This window comes from Piliocolobus tephrosceles, chromosome 1, assembly GCF_002776525.5.
Source record: "Piliocolobus tephrosceles isolate RC106 chromosome 1, ASM277652v3, whole genome shotgun sequence".
In the NCBI taxonomy this organism is placed as follows: Eukaryota; Metazoa; Chordata; class Mammalia; order Primates; family Cercopithecidae; genus Piliocolobus; species Piliocolobus tephrosceles.
Genome location: NC_045434.1, coordinates 57619139 through 57643471, shown reverse-complemented (window position 1 = coordinate 57643471; position 24333 = coordinate 57619139). Strand labels below are relative to the sequence as shown.

General features: G+C 53.4%; 1 protein-coding gene across 1 annotated transcript; it reads right to left on the bottom strand.

The window, feature by feature from the left end:
- Window positions 1–896: 896 nt before the first annotated feature.
- Window positions 897–23897, bottom strand: INAVA (innate immunity activator). Its single transcript, XM_023224749.1, has 10 exons — window positions 23663–23897; window positions 16912–17060; window positions 15807–15931; window positions 15189–15305; window positions 14252–14474; window positions 7445–7498; window positions 6400–6610; window positions 5946–6119; window positions 3344–4028; window positions 897–1937 (listed from the first exon to the last, which is right to left on the bottom strand). Exons 1-10 carry the CDS (start codon window positions 23863–23865, stop codon window positions 1845–1847), a joined length of 2034 nt encoding a protein of 677 aa, XP_023080517.1. The 5' UTR covers window positions 23866–23897; the 3' UTR covers window positions 897–1844.
- Between the last annotated feature and the right edge of the window lie 436 nt (window positions 23898–24333).

Sequence of the window (24333 nt, the reverse complement as noted above, 5' to 3'; positions counted from 1 at the left end):
GGGAAAGGGGCTGAGAGACAAACCAGAAAAGCACAACATCCAAGCAGGGTATTCACACATGAGGGGCAGAGTAGGCCCAAAAGGTGGGGGTTGCTGATGCGGTAAGAGCACAGTGAGAGAAATGCCAAGTGCATCCCTTCAGCCTCCTGCGTCCTCCCACAGGTTCCTTTGATGGGCCATCCTGGGTCTTCCCTTGGCACCCTTGTGCAATCAGCTACACCGTTTTCTTTCCAGTAGGAAGAACTGTGCCTCTTTTAGGTCAGACACCAGAGGTTGAACCTTCCGCTATACTCACAGTCTGTTCCAGTCCAGGTAGCATAGGAGCAGAGTTCTGCACAGGTAAAGTCAGAACTTAGCTCTCCCTACCTCTCCTAGCCTCAACTCAGTTGCTTTCTCACTGAAGCAGGTCCCCTGACCTGGAAGCAAAGAAGGCCCTAGGATGAGAACCCAGGGATGGCTGGGTGGTCCCAGCCGCTGCAGCTGGGACAAATAATGAATGCCCTCGAAGAAAATTCAGCATCTCATCAGTCCTTGGGAGTAAGGATGTCCATGTTGGTATAAATAAGCACCTTCTCAGAGCAGAGGCATAGCTGGTGGGGGCAGTAGGAACTGTGACTCCCTCCCCCAACCAGAACATGCCACAAAAGTGGTGCCTTTCCAAAACCACTTGTAAAGTATTGGTTTTTGGGACTACGATGAAAAAATGTTAGAAGGGCCGGGTGCGGTGGCTCATGCCCGTAATCTCAGCACTTTGAGAGGCCAAGGCGGGCAGATCACTTGAGGTCAGGAGTTTGAGACCAGCCTGACCAACATGATGAAACCCCATCTCTACTAAAAATACAAAAATTAGTCAGGCGTGGTGGCGCTTGCCTGTAATCCCAGCTACTTGGAAGGCTGAGGCAGGAGACTCGCTCAAACCCAGGAGACGGGGGTTGCAGTGAGCCGAAATCTTGCCACTGCATTTCAGCCTGGGTGACAGAGTGAGACTCCATCTCAAAAACAAACAAACACAATGTTAGAAGGAGCAATGGGGCTGCAAGCCCTTGAGATGCCCAGAGGTGGCTGTCAAAAGGTGGCCACTAACCACCAGCATGGACCAGTTCCCCGCCAGACTCCCTGAGGCTACAAACCATGATGCCACTGACTCCACGCTCAGAGGTCTAGGAGCCCACAGGGCATAGACAGGGTATAGTGACTGGGTCCCTAAAGAGGATTTATGGGATCAGGAAAATAGGAGAGTCTAGCAAGACAATACACCACCAGGATATACTGACCTTTGACCTACCACTTGGTGTGTGCATCACAGAGCACATTAGAAAAGGGGAAAGGATTCTCCCCCATCCCAGGCTGGGGTACTCAGAGACCTGGGAAATGGGGGAGAGTCATGTGCATGACTCTCATGTACCATGTATGTACCACGTCCAGCCTCCAGCAATAGTGGGACAGGAGGGCCAGGGGCAGTTCCCCAGGGAAGTTCTTAGAACCAGAGCACAGAGCATTGGAGAACTCCCAAGGTGGCCCACTCTGCTTCACTCGTCCCCTGCCACTTGTCTTGCATAAGGAGATAGAGGCTGTCAGTCAGACAGGCAAGGCCTTAAGTCCAGTAGGCTAAACTCTGGGGGATAAAGCATAATCATATCACAGGGGTCTTGAGGACAATCCACATATATAAATCCTTAGGTCAGGGCTTCTGAAAAAAGTCGTGTAAAAAAAAAACATAAAAGGTCTCAGCTCCAGGTCATCGGCCTGCGATGAGGATGGGGGAGCTGAAAGAGGCACTCAGGGGTAGGGGGTCTCAGCCCAGCCCCTCTATGAAACAGTCTTTTCCAGCATGGGGTACAGAGTTACACCTGGCTGATGATCTCTCCTTTCTCAGGTACAAAGACTTGCACAGGGGCCCCGTCAGGCGATCTCCGCAGCACACACACTGTGGGCACCTGCCAGGGTTAGGAAGAAAGGAGAGGTGGGTAAATGAACCAGACCGAAAAGCGGGGACTGCAGGCGCAGTTACACCATCCTTATCCCTTAGGGACACTGACCAGCAGAAGCAGCAGCAGCAGCAGCAGCAGGCCCTGGCACTCAGCCCTTTCCTCCCAGGAGGCTCTCTGTCCTTCAGAGACCCCCTTTACACATTTTCCTCCAGGTTCCTTTGGGGTGTGACAGGCGCCCTGACCTCCTCCTCCCCCACCTTTCCTGGGCTCACTTCTCATCACCCTCCCTGTCTGGCAGGTTGGGATGGGCTGGGTCTATCCGGCCAAGGACAGGCCCAAGCGCGCAGGAAGGGAAAAGCACGTCAGCTGGAGGGCGCGGCCTGGGACTAGGGCCAGGGTGCTGCCAGGCCCAGGATGCCAGCTGCAGTCCAAAGAACCGTGAGTGGGGGAGGGACATGCAGCTGGGCCTGCTGGGAACCTGGGGTCTCAAAGAAGCAGCTTGTTGGTAACTTCTGGAGCACATCCCCTGCAGAGCCCTCCATACCAGGGAGAAAGAATAAAGAAAGGATCCCTGTGTGTGGCTCCCTACTTCCAGAATGAAGAAATAGGAGCCAAGAAAACCAAGGCTGCCACCCTACCCAGTATCAGGGTGCTCTATCCTATATACTACCCTCCAGCCTGCTCCCTGGCCTCTGCGGCCCCAGATGATAGTATCACATATCTAGTGCTTACCATGCATTGCTGTAATCATTTCAGCCTCTTGGCAGCCCTATGAGACAGGTACTCTACTACTACCATTTCACAGGGGAGGAGACACTAGGTCCAAAGGGATTAAGTCATTTGCCCAATCATACAGCTCGTCGTAAGTGGCAGAACTGGGATTTGAACCTGGTTGTCTAGCTTGAGGATCGGTGCTCTTAACTCTGATGCCACCCTTCTTCTCGGCTTGGTGGGGAGGAATGTCAGGGAGGATGCTGATGCTCAGAAAATCACAGGTTCTGGCTTCTGCAACACACTTCCTACTCTCCCTTTGTCCCAGACCTTCAAATGGAAGTTTGAGGGGCTGATTTGGACTGGACCTTTGATTATGAAGAGGCTTATCTGCTTTGTGGATCATCATTTAGGGAGGGAAAAAGTCTCAGCTATTTTCGGGGATCATCTCCACCAGTGTATACGCTTTTGAGCTAGACATGGCCGGCAAAATTAGGAGGTGCCCCAGGGAAGCCAAGAGTGCCTTCCAAAGCCAAGAGGAAATGATTTTTTGGCCTGTTCTTCCTAGCTGGGGTTTGATTACCCGGCCACTAGGTTGCTGCTTTGATGCCTCTCTACCTTTGGACATGCTAGAATTGTAGCCCCTCCCCAGCAAGACAGCCCTCCTGCCTGGCCCCGGGGTCCCTCCAGAGCAGCCGTACCTGTGCCCGGGGTCCCAGGGCTCGCCCGAAGCCCTCTCTCCCGAGGGGCAGGCTCCTGACCCGGAATGCTCCTTGGCGGTCCAGTGAGTGGGGGCGGGTGCTCCGGAGGCGTGCACGCTCGTGCCACCACTTGAGCTCCTCGGACACGGCGGCCTTACTGAGCCCCCGGCCCACCGGGCTGTCCTTCAGGGAGGGCGTCCGCACAATGCGGCTGCGCGAGGGCACCAGCCGCTGGTAGCGCAAGGGAGTGCCCTCCTCCTCGTAGGCGGGGCCCGGGGCTGCGCGGCACAGCTCCCACTCGCCAGGCGGCAGGGGGCTCTCAGCCACCACCACGTACCGCCCCGCCGGGAAATAGCCAGGTGGCAGCAGTAGCTTGGGGTGGTGGGCGACCAGCTCTCTGCTGCCGGCTGGGCCCCAGGCCCCGCGGTGACGATGGGTCTTGGGAGGGGAGAGAGGCTGCAGAAAGGAGATGTCGGGGCTGCTGCTCCCCGGTGAGGTGGGGTGGGAGATGCTGGAGATGTCAGAGCCACTGTCTTCTGAGCAGGAGTGGCAGGCGGCGTGGGGCAGCGGGGGCTTGGTGGCGGGAAAGCAGGACTCTGGCACTGTCACCGTGTAGTGAGTGGGGCGGCGGCGGGGAAAGGCGCTGCGACCTCGGCCCTCAGGACCCGCCCGGAAGGAATCCACCCTGAAGAGGGAAAGAGAGGCATTCTGAGTGTGGGGGTCAGAAACTCTACACTGGGGTTGGGATGGGAGGTGGAGTTAAAACAGGTGAGTCCTGTTCTACCTCAAGGCCCAAGCATGGCCCTCCTGCAAGGGTCTTAGGTCAAACCTCCCAAAGCAAACCAACAAACCCTCTGCTGGGCTGTGTGGGTGCAACACATTCCCTCACTGTGTGCAAATGTGTACCTGCTGCATTCACAAGCTTGTGATTCATGTAAAGTGTGCTACATCAAGTAGCACATTAAGTACTCTTTTAAAAGTACTACATTAAGTACTTTCAGCTTAGGTACACCGTGGCCAGTGGCAGATCATCCACAGCATCTGTTCGGTAGGCACTGCCAGGTACCTGACTTGAACGTGTAAAAGCTGTCATGTGGTACCCAGAGCAGTTACATACAGCCCAGGACTGGCAGGGGCTGAAATCCAGCCTTGGCTTCACTCTGCTAATGCACCCAGGTATGGGGCTGTGTCCCGCTTTTCCTAATTTGCACAAAGGCATGGTTTGTAAAATGGCCCTGGTAGCATGTAAAATATAAAATCTATTGCTGTGTGGTGGCGGATGCCTGTAATCCTAGCTACTCAGGAGGTTGAGGCAGGAGAATCACTTGAATCGAGAGGCGGAGGTTGCAGTGAGCCAAGATTGCGCCACTGTACTCCAGCCTGGACGACAGAGCAAGACTCCGCCTCAAAAAAAAAAATTAAAAACTAAATAAAATCCATTGCTTTACTTGAGAGCAGTTGTCCCAAGTTGCCCCCAGTTCAGTGCTGCCTGACCAGCAAATTTAAGCTGACGGAGAATTCAGCAATGCTTTCATGGTGCCCCAGTCCCCCCATGGTATGGCCAATACTGCCTGTCAACACTTAACCATTTAAACTATTACCAAATAGCAGATGACTTAGAAAGTAACATACAATCAATTATCATTATTTGCAGATTCATTATTTGTAATTTTCCTAGTTGCTAAACTTTATTTTTAATCCCCAAAGCAATATATACAGTGCTTTCATGGTCATTCTTGGACACTGCAGAAGAGTGACAAATTTGAGTCTCTAAGTTTCAGTTGAGGTTAAACGAGGCCATGTTCTGCCCTCAGGTTTCAGTTCTCATGCTGTAAGCACACAGTGTCCTTTTTGTAGCATATTTATGTAGTGTGTGTGTTTTTGCTTTGATTGGTGATTCTGCTGTTTAAAATGGCCCCAGATACAGTGCTGAAGTGCTATCTACTGTTCCTCCCTAAGGCATACTGGGAAAAGGCTATGGTGTGCCTTATGGAGAAAATATGTGTGCTAGGTAAGGTTCATCTGGGTATGAGTTAGAGTGCTATTGGCCATGAGTTAATGGATCAACAACCCATATTAAGTAAGGTGTCCTTAAGCAGAAACTCACATAACACAAGGTTATATATTAATCAGTTGATGCAAAATGTGACCAAAGGCTCACAGGAACCTAACCCTATATTTCCCCAGGGGAAATACAGTATTTGCTAATTCAGGATTTGCGTCAATTTTTCTTTATAGAACATAACTACCACAAATAATGAGAATCAACTGTGCGTCAATTGAAAAAGTGAATTGCCTATTGTCAGTGACCAAGAATTACTAGCACAAGGAAACATGGTAAGGGTAGAAAATTTGAATCAAGTTATGCAAAAAGACAAAACTAGAGTCTTTGGAAGAAAACAACTTGCTTCATGGATGGCCTTTGGCTTTGTGGGTTGTAGTGTAGTCTCTCTCAAGAGACGCCCCAAGAAGAGACCCTAAGAGAAGCCAAGGCACTAGCCATGTGTCACCCAGGGTTGTCCCACCTGTGTCCTGGGAGCTCCCCCCTCCAACGATAAGCTCTGAGTGGGTCCCCCATCTCTCTGGGGAAGCTGTTTCTTACCTCAGAGACTGCGACTGGCCCCTCCTCCCCTGCATCTCGGGGGTGGCTGGGGCACTGGTGCGGCCCTGCCACTGGCCAGGAACACCACGGATGGGAACCATGTGGTAGGAGGCAGGCTCCAGAAGCCACAGGCTAGAGGCACTGGGCCCATCCTGTGGTGTGGTGGCTGGGCTGCTGCAAAAGGATTAGAGACAGGTCAGTGGCAGGAATGCCTCCATTCAGGAGCTCAAGAGGTGCAGAAGAATGGGGATGCAGTGGAAGGAGCTCCCAAAGTTAGTGGGGCTAACTGCCAGCACCCTTGGGGAACTGCCAAGGTTCATGCTTCCATCCCACTGCTGCAGGAGCTCTCTCCTCCACCTTTCCACTCTTCCATCCATCCAGCCTATGGCCGTCCCCAGCACAGCTCCCACCAACTCCCAGCCCTCCCCTTCTCCCTTCCCTCCCGGATCCTGACCTGGATTCGCTCCAGGGCTCAGAAGATTTCCTGGGCTTCTCATAGGGGTGGTCCAGGCTGGTCTCCTTCCAGGGGCTGTTCTGGACTGGAGCCCGTTCCGGGCCCCCAGGCTCAGGTTCTGTTGGCTGCAGACCCTCAAGGGTTTGGGGTGGGCGAGGCCGAGAAGGTGGGGCTGGGGACTCTGGAGGAGGTTTTGGCACTTGGGATTCCTCTGCAGGAGTAAAAGAAACCTTGTAAGGCCAGAGGCTGGGGGAACCGGCCCAACAAGAACCTCCACAAACCATAGCCCATGCCTCCCTCTCCCTCCCATGCTGGCTTGTGCGGCTGCTCCAGGCCATGGCTCCAGCCCTAGATGCTCAAACATGTTTTCTTCTTTGGGACTTACTCCTTCCCACACAGCACTATTTTATGTCTTCCTCCTTCAAGAAGACTCCTGGGTTGACTCTCTTGAGCTTACAGTGCTCCACTTTCTAACCTTTATTCCTGGTACCATGTCTGTAGTTATCTTTTGTTTACCTATTTTTCTTGTTCCTGCCATGCCCATATGGCCTATTTCCTTATTGGCTTGGGCACTCCCCTGGGCAGGACTGTAACAGCTTCTCGATCCACCTTGACCCTGGCATCCTCATGGTTTGTACACAGGGTTCTTAATCTATAGACTTGTGTTTCCTCCCCCAGTGCTCCCTTCCTTTCAAAAACGGCAATGATTGTGGGCAGATTGCTCTTTGGCTCTGACTGGTGCATCTTGAAATCAAATCCCAGAGTGAAGGAGGAACATCTGGGGTTGATCAGTTCTCTTGGAGTTCACCTTTCCTTTCCCTGTAAAAATAGTGAGCTTCCAGAATGGAAGATCAGCACATTCCCCATCTTCAACTGAGCATGTGCAAGGGCACATGGAAATCGACATGAGGTCCAAGCGGAAATCCTAAGCCTGGCACCCTAGCCTTCACTCCCACTTAAATTCTATACCAGAAAACTACCCAAACGCCATGGTCTTGCAGTAGGAGTCCAGCCTTGACAACAGGCCCCCAAACGTCCTTCTCACCTTCCTCCAGGAGGAGCCCATCTGACAGGGAGCTGTCATCAGAGGCACTGAGCTCTGGGAAAGACAAAGGGGAGAGAAGAGAAGGAAGTGAAGAAATGAACAAACAGATATGAGTAACCAGCAGTGCTGAGCAGCTCAGGCCTGATCACTCCCCCAGGACAGCATCCGTTATGAGGAAATACCCACTGTATGCTAAATACACATTGGGAGTGAATTTTTTTTTTTTTTTTTTTCAGAGACAGGGTCTTACCCTGTTGCCCAGGCTGGAGTACAGTGGTGTGATCATGGCTCACTGCAGCCTTGACCTCCCAGGCTCAAGAGATCCTCCTACCTCAGCCTCACAAGTAGCTGAGAACACAGGGGCATGCCAGCACATCCAGCTAAATTATTTTATTTTTTGTAGAGAAGAGGTATTGCTGTCTTGCCCAGGCTGGTCTTGAACTCCTAGGCTCAAGTGATCATCCTGCCTTGGCCTCCCAAAGTGCTGGGATTATAGGTGTGAGCCACTGCACCTGGCCTGGCTGTAAACTTATTACATGGAAGTAGAAAAAAATAGAAGGCAGAGGCTAGGAGACAGGAAACCTGATTTTAATCCTGACTCTGATATTAGCTCTGCAACCTTGAATAAACCATTCCAATGCTCTAGACCTCAGTTTCCCCACCTGTCAAAAAAAACAAAAAGGGTGTCCTCTGGCAGGGCTTATTGGCAGCGGAAAGGAACGACAAAGAGTCATTTTAGAAGCCCTTGGGATAAAAAGAATTTTCATGGCCAGGCGTGGTGGTTCATTTTAGGAGGCCAAGGCAGTGGATGGCTTAAGCCCAGGAGTTCAAGACCCGCCTGGGCAAGATGGTGAAATCTGGTCTCTACAAGAAATACGAGAATTAGCTAGGCATGATGGTGAGTGCCTGTAGTCCCAGCTACTCGGGAAGGTGAGATGGGAAGATCACCTGAGCCTGGGAGGTTGAGGCTGCAGTGAGCCGTGATCACACCACCGCACTCCAGCCTGGGAAATAGAGTGAGACCCTGTCTCAAATTTAAGAGGGAATTTCACTCTAATTTGTGTATAATCATCTCACATCACAAATACAATTCAAAGATCCCAATGTGAGACCTGCTGCATTACCAACAACAAGAGCAACGCAAGATAGGAATTTGAATTTAAGATAAGGTCTGGCCAGCTGGCCTCACGGAAGGTTCTTCAGTTGGTGATCTGGCAAGTCACCTGAAGGTAATGTAGTGTGACTTTTCTATGGTTATAGCAGCACTTGTTACCTAGGAAATCAGAGGGAACTCATTTTTGCTATTGCCCTTGAACAAACTTAAGCCTTCAGATTTTTTTTTTTTTTTTTTTTTTTTTTTTTTTTTTTTTTGAGATGGAGTCTTATTCTGTCACCTAGGCTGGAGTGCAGTGGCGTGATCTCTACTCACTGCAAACTCTGCCTCCCAGGATCAGGCGATTCTCCTGCCTCAGCCTCCTGAGTAGCTGGGATTATAGGCACCCACCACTATGGCTGGCTAATTTTTGTATTTTTAGTAGAGACAGGGTTTTACCAGGTTGGCCAGGCTGGTCTCAAACTCCTGACCTCAGGTGATCCACCCGCCTCGACCTCCCAAAGTGCTGGGATTACAGGCATGAGCCACCACACCTGGTCAAGCCTTCAGATCTTAAGAATAAGCCTAAAGTGACCTGGATGGAACTAACGAAACTTTTGCAACTGTGTTTGAGAATGAAGATGAGGAAAAAGTAATAATTGCTAATGTTTCTACTGTGCCAATATATTTCTAAATACAGCACTTTATATATATTAATTCAGGTAATTCTCATAACAACCACGTAAGGTAGATGTTATCATCTGCAAGTGACAGTTGAGGAAACCACGTCTCAGAGGAGTTGAGTAACGTGGTTTAGGTTGTACATTCAACAAAGCTGGTTGAGTCAGAATTCACACCCAGACAGTCTGACTGGAGTCTGCTCTTAACCACAACCCTTTATGGGCTCTCCCCTATGAGCTTGCATCTCAAATGCATGAGCATTACACAGGAAGTTTAAAGAAAAGTAAAAAGTTCCAACCATCTTGAAAGCCCTTACAACAGGGGTTAGCAAACTATGGCCCAGGGGCCAAATCCAGTTCAATGGCTGCTTTTATAAAAAAAGGTTTGTTGGAACACTGCTATGAATTTGTTTATGTAATGTCTGGCTTTTTTAGCACTGAAGTAGCAGAGTTGAACAATTGTGATAAAGACCAAACAGCCCACAAAGCCTAAAATACGTGTTATCTGGTTCTTTATGGAAAAGTTTGTTAACCTTTGCTCCACAACTTTTTTTTTTTCTTTAAAGATGGGGTGTTACGATGTTGCCTAGGCTGGAATGCAGTGGCCCAATCACAGCTCATTGCAGCCTTGACCTCCTGAGCTCAATCAGTCTCCCACCTCAGACTCCTGAGTAGCTGGGACTACACGTGTCCACAATCATGCCTATCCAATTTTTAAATTTTAATTATTTGTAGAGACAGGGTCTCCCTATATGGTCCAGGCAGGTCTCACACTCTTGGGCTCAAGAGATCCTCCCGCTTGGCCTCCCAAAGTGCTGAGATTACAGGCTTGAGCCACCATGCCCAGCCTGCTCCACAATTTAATGAAAAAATCTGGAGAATGGCGTGAACCCGGGTGGCGGAGCTTGCAGTGAGCTGAGATCACGCCACTGCACTCCAGCCTGGGCGACAGAGCGAGAACCATCTCAAAAAAAAAAAAAAAAGAAAAAAAGAAAAGAAAAAATCTTTATCCAGAGCAGGTGTTAGATTTGCAGGACACAAGGTGCCAGAAGCTGGGCCTGACTCCTGAGTAGACAGCCAGCCCATGCTTTGCTTGGCTCACAAGTAGCCTTTGCTTTAGGGTTCAATTAAAGAGACACCCTCTTACTGAATTCTGGTCTCTTGCCTTTGATCTTTTATAAAAACCTTAGGAATAAAGATTTTTATTGGGCCAGGCACACTTGTAATCCCAGCTACTCCAGAGGCTGAGGCAGGAGGATTGCTTAAGACCAGGAGTTTGAGACCAGCCTGGGCAATAAAGCAAGATCCCATCTCTAAAATAGTTTTTGTTTTGTTTTGTTTTAATTTGCTGGGTGTGGTGGCACATGACTGTAGTCCCAGCTCCTAGAGGCTGAGGAAGGAGGATCACTTGAGCCCAGGAGTTCAAGGCTGCAGTGAAGTATGATCACACCACTGCACTCCAGCCTGAACAACAGAACAAGACCCTATCTCTAAAAGGATTTAAAAAAAAGATTCAGGTTTCTGAGAGCTGCTCACTCTCTCATCCACTGTCCCAATCTCTGCCCCGCAGCAGCATCACAGGACACCCCAGGCGGAGGGGTAACAGTGGAGATTATACTCACAAATGCTGAGCCTCCTCCAAGGCTGTGCTGTCCAACACAGTTGCCACTAGCCGCATGTGGCTATTTTCATTAAAACCAAATAAAGTCAGTTCCTCAGTCACACTAGGCAGAGTCCAAATGCTCCATAGCCACATGCAGCGAATGGCTACTGTATTGGACAGCACAGATACGGAACACTTCCATCATCTCAGAAATGCTATGAGAAGCCAGGTGCAGTGGCTCACACCTGTAATCCCACCACTTAGGAGGCCGAGGCGGGAGAATCCCTTGAGGTCAGGAGGTCGAGACTAGCTTGGACAATTTGGCGAAACCCCATCTCTACTAAAAATACAAAAATTAGCTGGGCGTGGTGGTGCCACGCATCTGCAGTCCCAGCTTCTCAGCGGTCTGAGGCAGGAGAATCGCTTGAACCCAGGAGGTAGAGCTTGCAGTGAGCTGAGATGGCTCCACCGCACTGCAGCCTGGGTGACAGAGCGAGACTCTTTCTCAAAAAAAAAGAAAAAAAAATGCTATGAGGGTGTTGCTAATGGCTGGTGTTGTTGATCAACAAATGCATCCAGAGCGCCTATTACACTGTACAGGTGGGTGCCAGGTGGCCCTCATGGGCTTCACCCTAGTAAATGAGCTCAACACCTGACTGCTCCCTGCCATTGCAGAGTATGGCTGATGACTCTCACTTAGCACAGTTACTTTCCCAAACTGAATTACCCTTGTATGGAGCCCAAAGGGGCAGGGTGGTTTTTTGTTTGGGTTTTTGGTTTGTTTGCTTTTTTCACCTTTTTTTTTTTTTTGAGACAGAGTTTCGCTCTTTTCGTCCAGGCTGGAGTGCAATGGTGCAATCTCGGCTCACCGCAACCTCTGCCTCCTGGGTTCAAGTGATTCTCCTGCCTCAGCCTCTCGAGTAGCTGGGATTACAGGCATGCGCCACCATGCCTGGCTAATTTTGTATTATTAGTAGAGATGGGGTTTCTCCATGTTGGCCAGACTGGTCTCAAACTCCCAACCTCAAGTGATCCACCCGCCTCGGCCTCCCAAAGTGCTAGGATTACAGGTGTGAGCCACTGTACCTGGCCTCCTTTTTTTTTTTTTTGAGACGAAGTCTCACTCTGTCGCCAGGCTGGAGTGCAGTGGCACGATCTCGGCTCACTGCAACCTCTACCTCCCGGGTTCAAGCGATTCTTCTGGCTCAGCCTCCTGAGTAGCTGAGACTACAGCCATGCGCCACCATGTCCGGCTAATTTTTGTATTTTTAGTAGAGATGGGGTTTTACTATGTTGGCCAGGCTGGTCTTGAACTCCTAACCTCATGATCCGCCCACCTCGGCCTCCAAAAGTGTTGGGATTACAGGCATGAGCCACTGTGCCCGGCCTTCCCTTTTTAATTCAAAACACCTCAGCTACTAATAATTCTGCTTTACTTTCTCCTTTCTAGAAGGGCTCAGATGGGCAGAGGAGCCACAAAACAGAAATTACTTGTCTAGAACTGATCCCTTCTGTGCTCTCACGACAGGACTTTAGATGCCAGGGCCTGAAGTTGGCGAGTGGGGTCTTGATTCCTGATGCGGGAAAGTCAGCAGCTACACCAGCTGTCTCCTCTCCACAGCTCTGTCTTCACCTGGACTGAGTGCTCCAAGTTTTCAGAATCTCATCCTCCTGCCTGCCTTCCACAGAGCCCCAGCCAGTCCTGGCCTGCTCCCGGCTCCCAGCAAGAAGCATTATGGGTCACAATGGCAGCATCAGGGTGACACTCCCTTGCCACCCATCATGGGCAGAAGCTCCCAGCAATGGCAGCACCGGTGGGTAGGGGAGGCTGCTGAGCAGTGTGAGGTTGCAGTGGGGAGCAGGAGGCACTGCAGCCAACTGGCACGTTTCACCACTCTGACCTCTGCCTGCAAGCACAGAGCAAGCCGGCCCTTAGGGGCTTCCATGCCCAAATCAGCAGCTACCTTTCAAGGCTGCTGTCAAGTCCTGGGGTCCCTGCTGAGAGTGGAGTAAAGATGTAGAATTTGTCTTTCATTAGAGCCTCAGCGACTGGGAGTGTTGTTCTGCGGCCAAGCCGGAACCACTGGAACCAGACGGAGGTCTGGCCATTTTCCCTGGGTCAGCCCCACTGTCTTCTGAGTTTACTGGGTTAACTGTCACATGGAGGCACCTCCTCTTTATCACCTACTCTTGGCTGCGGGAGGTTACCTGGGTGGTGTCTGGTCACGCACTTTCTACCCTAAATTAGAGGCCATGGATGGGAGCAGGGACTCCTGAGACCTGTGCTGAGATAACCCCCTGCCTGAGGCATGGGCCACAGGGCACAGGGACTAGCAAGGGCCTCCCAGCTTCCCCGTGACTGCTCCCAGGCTGAGGAGTACTCTTGGCAAAAAGCCAACACGATATGCAGGGATGGGAGCCTGAGAATGTGAGTGAAGGCCGAGACCTCTGAATCCAATTTTATTGCAGGGCCACTGCCTCATTCCCTCTTGGTTCCCTCTGAGGCAGCCGGGGAGGTCTGGGCCCCATATGAGAGACTGAGGGGCAGAGCTGAGTCATGGGCCCACTGCGGTGGGGCTTGGAATGGAGAGCTGCAAGTCCTGACCTGATAGGCTGGTCCTGGGTCAGGACAAAGGAAAACAGTCACACTTAAGGGCTCAGAACCACCTGTTGGAAGCTAACCTGGGCTGGACACACTGATGCGATGTGGCGGGCCCTGGGCATCAACAACTCACTAGGTGCCCCCACAGCCACCAATCTCTGGGCCAAGGAGCTCAGGGATTGAACTACAGACACAAGAAGGGCAGAGAACAGACATGGAAGGATCCCACCCTTGACCAGGGTGGCTGTAGATACTTAAGGGGCTGTGGGGCATGGCACCAGTGCTGCTGGATTTCAACCTGAACATCTTCTAAGTAGCTGTGGACCCCTGAAACAATTCAGCGATCAGCAACACAAAGCAATGGTCAATCCCTTTGCTGCCTAACTCAGGCCAGGGGACTACACATCAACTCAGAGCCTCGGGCTCACGTGAGCCTCACATTACCCTGACCCAGAGAAGCCATCACCCTGTGGGCCTGGAGGGCAGCGGGAACGGCCTGGGCTACCCAGTTGAATGCAACTTGGATTCAGCTCAGGGTCAGCTGAGAAGTAGCTCTGCCTAGGAAGTCTCTTGAAAGGAGTGCATTTTGAGGAGGGTACGGAAGGAGAGAGTACGGTGTTTTCTAAGTAGACGGAGGAGAGGACCTCACAGGATACGGAAGACTTGCTGGAGTTACAGAGAATTAGGATGGGGTGGAGCTGAACCGGAGAATCAGCTTTACCCAGCTGGAGCCGAATGCAAAGGCAGTGGCACGGGGCTGTGCACCCACCGTCTCTCAAAAGCTTGTTTAAGGAGCATGGCCCAAGGGCCCTGGGGGCAGCTGGCTCACCTCGGCCCAGGGGGAGAGCAGCAGCCGGAGGTGGTTCGCTGTTGCGCCGCCGCTCGACCAGGCAGCGCTGGAGCTCCTGCAACTTCTTCTCCTCCTGCAGCATGGAGTGCTTCCGCTGCCGCCGAGCCTGCCTGCTGAGATTCTCCTCCAGGCACAGCCGACGGGCTGCCTCTGTGATCTGCAGCTGCAGGGCCAGCTGGCGCTCCAGGCTGCTTAGGGGGTCCTGAGAGAGGGGGCAGGAGTGAGGCTAGAGAGAGGCAGGGAGATTGAGGGCTCAGAGGGTAGAGAGTGGCCCGGACACAGTGCTCTAGGTCCCAGTCCTAAGCCCTGAAGACAGAAGAGAGGCAGACAGCAGCACCAATGGACGGACGTGGAGCAGAGGGTGGAGGCGTGGGAGGAGCTGAAAAGCAAACTTGTCAGCCTGAAAAGCTGGCATGGGCACCCACCCACCAACCTACCTGCTGAACCGGGCACGGTGGGAACCCAAGTGGGACACTTTCCCTCCTGACCCCAAAGGGTGGGGCAGGCTGGCCCATGGGAAACTGCTGCCATTATGCCACAGGGAAAGGGCACCCAGGGCCTGACTGCCCCCACCTCCTCCTGAGAAAGGAGGACAGCCGTAGGGGCCAGAGTAACCTGTCTGAGCAGGCTATTGCCACTGGGTTGGTGGCTGGCGCTCTTAACTGATCTTCTGCCCACTGGGGCCAAACCCAGTGTCCTCCCTTGAGCTCCCAGCTTGCGGTTCCATGGTGGCGCCCCTTCTCCACGGCTGTTTGGGCTACATATTCATGGTGCCCCTCGCCAACATGCAGCCAAGCGCCCTCATTGGGTGTGAAGGGGTGGAAGGGAACCTGCCAGGGTACTGGGCTAAGGTGTGGCATCTCAGTGATCAGCTTTGGGGATCGAGGGGTACTGGCAGCTTCCTGAGGTTCCTCACCTCTCTGTGCAAGGCCCAGTCATCCAGTTTGTAAGCTGCTCCGATCCTGCGGCGAACCTTGGGGGCCTTTTCCCCTGGTTTGAGGGGATACTCCGCTGGCAAGGTGCCCGTCAGCTCCTAGGGAGGAAACAGAGTCAAGCCAGGCCCCCTGCACAGCCTTGGCCACTGGCCCCTGCACTGCAAGTACCTGCCTTCCACAGAGGCCCTGTTGGGACCACCTTCCACCCTCCTCCCCCATCCCATCCTCCACGCTGTCTCTCCCATCTTCAGACCCACTCTGCACCCCTCCCCTTTCCCTTCAGACCTCCTCTGATCACTTCCTCCAGAGCTACAATGACCCAGGTTACAGCACTCATATGCACTTATGTCTATGCAGTCCCTCTGCAGCCCCTGATGAGCTTTGTTCTCTGTGCCTGGGCCCCCGCCTGGGTCTGACTCTTCTCCATCCAGCTCAAGGTCAAACACTGTGTCATGGGGACTCTGGGCCCCGGCCCCCAGCCTGATGTCCAGAATTCCCTCAAGAATGGGGCTCCCTCTCCCCAGCTCCCGCATCCCCAAACATGGCTCCACAGCCCCTCAGATGAACGCCATGCTTGTGTGTGCTGGCTGGGGCCTCACCGCCTCCCGCAGGCAGAGTCTCCTCAGCTCCTCCAGGCAGGCCTCCAGCCTCGCCTCCAGGGCCCTCTGCTGCTTGTGCACTGCGTGGGCCAGTTCCTTCATTGGGGAGACTGGGCTGTCAGGGCCTGCAAGGGTCGGGGGCACATGCTCAGGGAGGCTGAAGGTGGAAGCCTCCTCCATTACTTGTTGACCACCCCTAGGGGAGCACACATGCACACGCACACACATCTCATGCCTGCCCACAAATTGCAGGCTGCCTGCTGTGGCCGGTGTCACGGCCGCAAAACACCATGTCTCTTGGCTGCACAAATGTTACAGCTCAGAAGGGAGGGTCGTCCTACCAGGTGACCTACAGTAGGGGCAGTGCAAGGGAGGGAGTTCTGCCCATGCAGTCCTCTCCCCACTCCTCCTCCCTTCTCCTTCCTCTTTTCTTTCTTCTTCCTCTCTCTCTCTCCCTCTCCCCACTACCCGTCTCTCTTGCACACACACAAAAGCCTCTTATTTCTTGTCCTCTGTCAAAACTAGGCCAGACGAGGCCCACAGGTCTGGCCAAACAGAGAGGCAAGACCTTCACATTGGCCAGATGATATATTTTTTTTTTTTGAGATGGAGTCTTGCCCTGTTGCCCAGGCTGGAGTGCAATGCTGTGATCTCGGTTCACTGCAACCTCCACCTCCCAGGTTCAAGCGATTCTCCTGCCTCAGCCTCCCAAGTAGCTGGGACTATGTGGTAGCCAGGATGGTCTCGATCTCCTGACCTTGTGATCCACCCACCTTGGCCTCCCAAAATGCTGGGATTACAGGCATGAGCCACCGTGCCTGGCTGAGATTTTTCAGCTTCTCAACTGGGGCTAAAGTTGAACACTGCAGATCCCTCTTCCAGATAGAATCAAAACGCCAAGCCAGTTTTCTCCAGGGAGGAAAACTCCACATGTCCCTGAGGCTGCAGCCCTTCCAGAACCTCCCCCTCCTCCCGGCAGAGGCCTCTCCCTCCCCTTCCTCTCAGCCCTTGGGAGTCTCAGCTGGGCCAGCCCTAGCGCCTGGGGACTCAGAACTCAGGAGTCAGGGCCGGGGACCAGGGCAGGGGGATTTCCCTGAACACTCACCAGACTGCAGGATGATGCCGCTGTCGGTGTCACTGACCTCATCCTTACTCTCCATGGTGGATTTCTGGAAGGAGAAGGCACAGAGCAGGGAGGGGGGATACCGTGACCAGCCTCGGCCAGGATGTGCAGGTAGCCTGGAGTTTCCCCAGCTTTAAAGAGAAAAGAGAACAATAACAAAAAAGCTAGATATGAACCATTTTGGTTACAAAAAGCTTAATAGATGCTTAAGAGCAGGGGAGTGGGAGGGCTGTGCTTCAGGAACCATCTAGGGTGGGAGATTCTGGCACTGGGGGTGCTGCCCGAGAGAAGGGACTGTGGGCCTCACCAGCAAACCCTGTTCTCAGTGGACACTCAGGGGCCCAGCCTAGCTCCCCTCTGGGCCAAAGTCCTTTAGGCCTAAGGAGGTTGACAACTGTGGTAGCCACAAGAGCCACCCGACTGGGGAGAAAGGCAAGAAGGAAAAGAGCAGAGACAGGATAAAAAGGAGGGGGACAAAGAAATGGGATGGGATGACAAAGAAAGGAGGAAGGGGGCCCAGCATGGGGGCTCACACCTGTAATCCCAGCATTTCTGGAGACCAAGGCGGAAGGAGTGCTTGAGGCCAGGAGTTCAAGACTAGCCTGGACAACTTAGACCCCATCTCTCCAAAAATGAAAATTAGCTGGGCATGGTGGTGTGCACCTGTAGTCCCAGCTACTCAGGAGACTAAGGCAGGAGGATTGCCTGAGCCTGGAGAAGTCAAGGCTGCAGTGAGCCGCGTTCGCGCCATTGCACTCCAGCCTGGACAATAAGAGACCCCGTCTCCAAAAACTAAGAAAGGAGGAAGGGGAAGACGTCTTTATGGGACACAGCTATCCACAACCCAGGAACCCAGGAGGTGTGAGGCATGTCCTACTGCCCCAGTGGCCGAGCGCACTTCAAGAAGTGGGCAGGCACATGGCCAAGGCCCTGGTCTGGGACCTCCAAAGCCCAGGACGCCTGCTCTCTGAATTGGCGCCCTGGACTCTGAATTTCACATCTACAGACATGTGCGGCCACTGTATGCCACAGAGCTGTCCCAAAGCCCTCAAACAACTTTCAAGCCATCAATTGCTCCTAGGAGACCCTTGAAGGGGAATCAGCCTGGATCCCCTACACCCCACAGCCAGGGGAGACCCAGGGCTGTGTCTGTCAGGGTTGTCAAGAGTTGACACATAGGGGGCGAGCAGTGACTAGAGCAGAAGCTGCCCAAGGACAGAAAGGAGATCACCTGCTCCTCTGCCTGCTTCGGGGTGGAGAACACTCGGGGGGTACAGGTGCCATCCCATTGTGTCGGCTCAGCTAGGGAGCAGTCACCCAGATAACACCTGTGCCCGCCCCCTCTCCCTCCTCACCAACCCACACCCCTGGTTGGGGTCCCAGCTGGCCAGGGCCTGGCAGCTGCTGGCTGCAGCAGGGGTGGGAGGGGCAGGCGGAGCCCGTGCAGGCGGTCGGTCTGGAAAGAGAGCCCAGCCACCTCCTCACTGAGTCAGCCCATTGAGCAAGAGTCCAAAAGTCCTTCCGAGTTTCTGTCTGGAGCCTATCCTGCCTCCTCAGAGCGCGGGGCCGCAGGCTGGGGGAGGTGAGCTCCACCCCTCCACAGGCAGCCAACAGGACAGAAAAGTCGGCCGGAAAGCTGGTAACAAAGCAAGGCCAACAGGGAGAGGGGACTGCTGTCAGCCAGGTCCCCAGTGATATGTCTCCACCCATCAAGATGATAAGAGCAGGACGATCAAGAACGTTTATAGACCTACATAAACAGCACAGCAACTACAGGCAGCAGCAATCAAACACAAAGCCCTAAAAGCGGCATGTACCTTGCACTTTGGAATTTCAATTATTCAAGGAAGTCTAGAGAATGCATGAGAGAATTATTTTTTTTTTAAGTTTATGGGAGGCCTTTGCAAACAGGCCAAAGTTCTGAAAGATTGGCCATATATTCTGGGACCCCACCCAGCAGAGTACTTAGGATGACTATTAGCTCTGCACTGTCCATCTGTCCCAAACTCTGTCCCTCATAGAGATAAGAACAGGACAGAGGAGCAGGCAGCTCACCCCCGCCCCTTCCCACTCACCCTAGCCATCCTCCCACCTTCCCCAGAAGCCAAGGGCAGGATGCAGCCAGAGCTAGGAAGCAAGGTGGTCTCAGCTAGCACGCTGAGTGTGTCTGCTTTGGACAGAGGAGGAAGTAATGTGGGAGGGGAAGCCATTAATTAGTCATGCTTGCTAATTAATTATTAACCACTAAGTAGTTGCCTTGGAAAGTTGGGCCAACTCAGGCCCTGCTTCTCAGGGGCTCTGAGACTGTTGCAGAGGAGCGGGGACTTACAGGGACAGAGGCGTACCTTAGCACGCCTCCTGTCTCCGCCAGCTGCCCCTTCTCCCAGCTCAGCCTAGCCTCTCACTGCCAGCGTCAAAGGGGAGGCACTGATCTTCCCGGTGGCCCCAGGCTGATGCTGGGTGCTCTCTGGGATGACTTGCCGGCCCAAGTAGAGCAAAGAGAACAGCGTCAGAAGCCTGTAGCCCGGTTGTGGAATCAAGGCTTAGTTCTGCTGGGTCTGTGCTACCTTGGGAAAGTCCAAAGGCCTCCCTGGGCTTCCTTTCCTCCTGTGCACAACAAAGACTGCATAGTGTCTAAGGCCTTTCCAGGTCCCCGGTCTGAATCTCGACCTCTTGGTCAATGTAAGGCCAAGAAGGAAACCGCACAGCCATGTAGCAGACCCCCACGTCTGCCTCTGCCGAGGCCGCCCTCCACAGCTGTAGGAAACCTGCCCCAGAGTCCACAGGTGAGAGCGAGGGCACCACCCCCACCCAGGAGGCTATGAGTCTTAAGTGTCTAAGGCATTGCTTTTAGATAAAGGCAGTTCAGGTAATATCCCACCCCCTCCCCAACACAGGGATCCCTCCTGGGCCTCTTCAAGCCCCGGTACTGGGCCCTAAAAAGCAGCCACCTGGCTGAACAATGTCCCCAGAAAAAGGCAGAGGAGACCAGAAGGGGCCCAGAGGGAGGGAGGGAGGGAAACTCCAGAGCACCTTCCCTCAGGCTGGGCCATGGGGGATCCTCCTCTATCCCAAGTGTGTCCCCCAAAGCCAGGTCTTGGGCCGGCCTGTCCCAGCTCACCTCAGCTTGCCCTCCCTCTGGTGGAAACTAAGGCCTGGGCAACCACAGGAACAGGCTCCCATCCAAGCCCACCAACACCCCTCTGTCATCCCTACACCCCAGACATAGGCTGGCAGGGGTGGGGGTTGGAGGGGGTGACGGCCACTGCTTGGGCTCCTCCCCTCCCAGGCCAGCCTGCTCTCAGTCCCAAAGACCCATTCCACCTACCCCGCCCTCACCTGCTTCTGGGCTTTTGTCCAGGAGTTTGAGAAACAGCCCCTACTTCCAGTCAAGGGGCGCAGGGCCCTTGCATGTCGCCTCAGGGTCTCCCAAGCCACAGGCCTGTCCTCTCTCTCCAGCAGACGGGGCTGCTGGCCATCCGTCTCGGCTCACCTGCCTGCCTTGCCGTCCCTCCCAGGCTGCCGGGCCAGGGGAACCAGGTTACTTGTTATGACTTGAGTCAGAGGGGAGGAGCAGGTGAGCAAGTCCTTCCCTGAACTAATCCCGTGCAACTGGTGCTGGCAGGCAGCTCCCGGGCCTCTGTACTTCCGGGGGGCAGGAGGGTAGCAGGGACAAAGGGGCTCCCATGGAGGAATCCCCGAAGAAGGCAACAACAAGGGTCGTGTCTTCATGGCCTCAAGAGACCCTAGTACAACGTTCTGAGGTGAGGCACCTGCATGCTCTCCTGTCCTGACCCTGGCTCTCCCTGCCTTCCTTTGACCTCAGTTTCTCTTTCCAGAAATCGAGGCCTGTTAAGCCCCCCAGAAGCAGGGTGAGATGTTCACTGTCCACTGAGAAAACAAGTAGGACATTTAGAAACTGACAGGGATGGGTCATTGCTCTTCCCCATATACCGAAATGGAGACCAAGGCCTGGGTTTTATCTCTACCGGGTGAGGATTTTAAAACCTCAGGCAAGGCAGCTGGAATTCCAATATGCAGAAGTTCTAGAATCCTAGAGAGGGAGGATCAGGCTGTTCTTTTTATCCCAGACATTTTCCCCCAGGGGTATCAAGGCCATCACTTCTCTGTTTATTATTACACCCATCTCCCAGCAACGCATGTTCATGGGGCACTGACAGGCACTGCCCTGAGCCCAAGTCCTGTTCCCTACTCCACAGGAGGTCCACTGTGACCCCAGACCCTAAGCCTACTCCCCAAATGCAAGGAACCAGAGACCAAAATGGAACTTATTTCCTACAGAAAAATAAGCCTCAAGGTCTCCCTTGAGGAGAGACCTCCCGACCCCCAAGCAAATGGGAAACTGGAATCTAGCCTATTTCACAGAGGGAAGCAGAACTAAGGCTGACTGTTGCCTGTCCCTAGCAGGCTGCACCCCTCAAGTCTTCATCTTACCACCTCCCTTTCCCCCCACTCTCTGATCTTCCCACCATTCCCCCCACCCAGATTCCAGTGCCTCAATATATGTCTGGATTGCTTCCGCTCCCCCAGACCCTAAAGAGCCCTGTCCCCAATTCCCCACTCCCCACCCCCAAGTGCAGAGAAGACAGAGGAAGTTTGCTTTCACCAGGCATCTCCTGTGGAGCGGAACTCAAGGGACTGGAGTCCGCCAGCATCCCCCACTGCTCCGGTACACACACCCAGCACACCTTCACATTCCTGTACACACCCTCTTTCCAAACAATGCTAGCCCCAGAGTGCTCCAGGCTGACCACCTCATTTTCTGCCCAGGCTGAGGCTGAGGGGCCCTAACAGGGGACAGTTCCTCCTCCCCCCACCCCAAGCACCCCATGGGGAGCTTGTTCTTTGGGTCTCCCAAAGCGCCTGCAGTCCTGCCCTTCCCCGGTCCTCCATGACACACAGTCCCTCCCCATAGAGGCTTGGCACTTTCTTACAAAGTCAAACAGAGAGGGGTTAACTCTGGGCATAAGCGGCCCTTCCTCCACCTTGCCCACCCCCAGCTCCAGGTGGGGGTTGGTGGAAGTTTCTAGAATTGGCTCACAGTTCACATTTCTTAATGCATAAAATAAAATTAAGAAGATCACTAAAAAAGTCAATTGTATGAAATAAAGTTCTAAAAATATAAAAACAGCAATATATATGCTTCTTTATTAACATTAAGCAGGGTCTAGCAGTGGGTAATTTCATACAAGGGCTGAGTGTAAACAATATTTCAAGATAGCTGTGACTGCAATGTGATATGAAACTGTGAAATCTATTAATGGCAAAGTCACAGGTACTGCCAATGCTACCATGATTTGTTGTCTTCACAACTAAAGGTGATGTTAAAATCTGTTAAAGTTTAGTGAAAAACAGTATCTTTTTTTTCCTCACCTAGTTTACAAACCCTCTGAATTCTATCTACAGATGCCTAATGCCAATGAACCCAGTTAAGAATCCCTGCCCTCAGGTAATCCACCATCTCTGACTTCAGAGGAGGTTAGTACAGATGCTCAATCTGTTTGCACTGATCCTTTGGAATTCTCAAAAACGCTTTGCTCCCCCAAATTCACACTCAATATTTCCCAACCCTGCAGAATCTGAGGTTTGGAAGGGAGCTGGCAAACCAAACTTCCTGCCAAGAATCCCAGGGAGCCATCCTTGGAGCTCTCTGATAGCCATGTCATTCAATTCAAAATACCAATGGGGGAGGTGGGCACTCCAGAGGCCAACTGGGAATCCCATACAGCTCCCCACTCCAGCCAGGCTGGGGAGTCAGGGGACTGATGCCCCAGCCCCAAACCCTAGAGCGCCATCCAGACCACCAGTTGGTGAGGAAGTGGTATTTCCTTGCAAAACATTATAGTAGCTGGAATCTGATCTTTGCAGACAAGAGCCCTTCCCCAGGGAAGGGAAACTGGACCTCTTTAGTGTTTTCATTTCCTAAGGAAAAGTCCCGGATCAGAAAACTCTTCCCCAGCGCTGTAGCCATCCACTCTCCATTTTTTTTTTTTTTTAAAAGTTCCTTCTTCTAGCGTCTTCTGATAACACCAGATTGGAAGTTCTTTAAAGCAAGGGCCTGATCCTACCATCTTCACATCCCCAACAGCCCCCAGCAAAGTAGTTTCAGGCACTGCTAAAAATCTTACTTCATGAATTAAGGAATCAATGGCCAACGCTAGAGCCAACAGTGAAAAAAGGAAGAAGTGAAATAGCCCGGGACCCTCCAGGCAAGAGGGGTGGGAGATGGTTCCTTCGCTGTTTTCTTACTTGCATCTGCTCCCTGCTCACTAGGAAAGGTGTTCGCCTCCACTAAGCAAAGGTGGAGTGGGCTGGGACAGGGGAACTCCAAGCCAGCCTGGAATGCACCCTGAAATGAGACCTCTAGGCTTTCTCTAAAAAGCCCCTTTGTCCTGTCCACCCTGCTCCCCTCCCCCACCGCGCCCTCCACATCCAGGCTGGCCCGAGACTTTGCTCCTTTTGTTTGGCTGCTTTCTGGCTTCCCGGAACCTGGCCAGGAAGATCCACAGGCACGAAGAAGGTCGACGGAGAAAGGTTGAGGGGCTGGGAGGGTGCATTTTTGGTAGGAACTCAGAATTCCTGCCCCCTGGATAAAATAACCCCATTCCCTGTAGGCACCCTCCCTCCGCTAAGGCTGAAGACCATGGGTTCAGGGGCCCGATCCCCCGCCCCAGTTCACCCGCGCTGGGTACCCCGAAGTTTTCCCGCTTACCTGTCCCATGGAGCTCTGGCGCCGCCCGCCTGCCCCTGCGCCCTCCGCTCCAGCCTCGCAGCTTCAGGACCTGTTTGTCCAGGCCATCTTCCCTCCCCGCGAGCCTCCCCGCGGCCTGCCCTCCCCGGAGGTATTTCATTTAACTTTGGCATTTGCAGCATCCCAAATGTTAAAGATCCCAAGACATCTGTCCCCTGGGGCATACCAAGGCCCAGACGAAAGAGGGGAAGACGCAAGAAGGGACTGGAGAGTCCAATCCAAGAGTCGGGACGGGGCCGCATGCGGGAGTGACGAGGTACCCGCAGGGGTACGCGAGCTGCGGGAGCAGCCTCTAGAGGGGGGAGGCTGTCCCCTTTGCCCCGCTTTCGGACGCCCGCGCGGCGGGACACCCCCGGCGCCGCCAGTTTCCGCAGCCCAGGCGGGACGAGGCTTCTCTCTTGGTCCCAGTGCCGCCTTTCATTCGCGCGCTCTGGCCTGGCTGGGGCCAGTTTTCATTCCTGGAGAACCCCGAGTGGAAGAATGAAAGGAGCCTGCAGAAGGGCGCTCCTCCGACCCTGTGCTCCCCGCAGGCGCCCTCCCCCTCGCTGTGCCGCGCTGCGGGCGGCGGAGCCCGGGTGTGTGGGTCGCGCGGGGATGGCCGCTCCTCCCCGGCCCCGGCCCACTCCCACTCC

Coding starts and splice junctions, on each gene's coding strand:
- INAVA (XM_023224749.1), bottom strand. CDS start 23,865: ATGCCCCAGGGGACAGATGTCTTGGGATCTTTAACATTTGGGATGCTG. Junction 4,029..5,945: donor GGCCAGTCGCAGTCTCTGAG/GTAAGAAACAGC, acceptor TTCCCTCTTCAG/GGTGGATTCCTTCCGGGCGG. Junction 1,938..3,343: donor CCCTGGGACCCCGGGCACAG/GTACGGCTGCTC, acceptor TAACCCTGGCAG/GTGCCCACAGTGTGTGTGCT.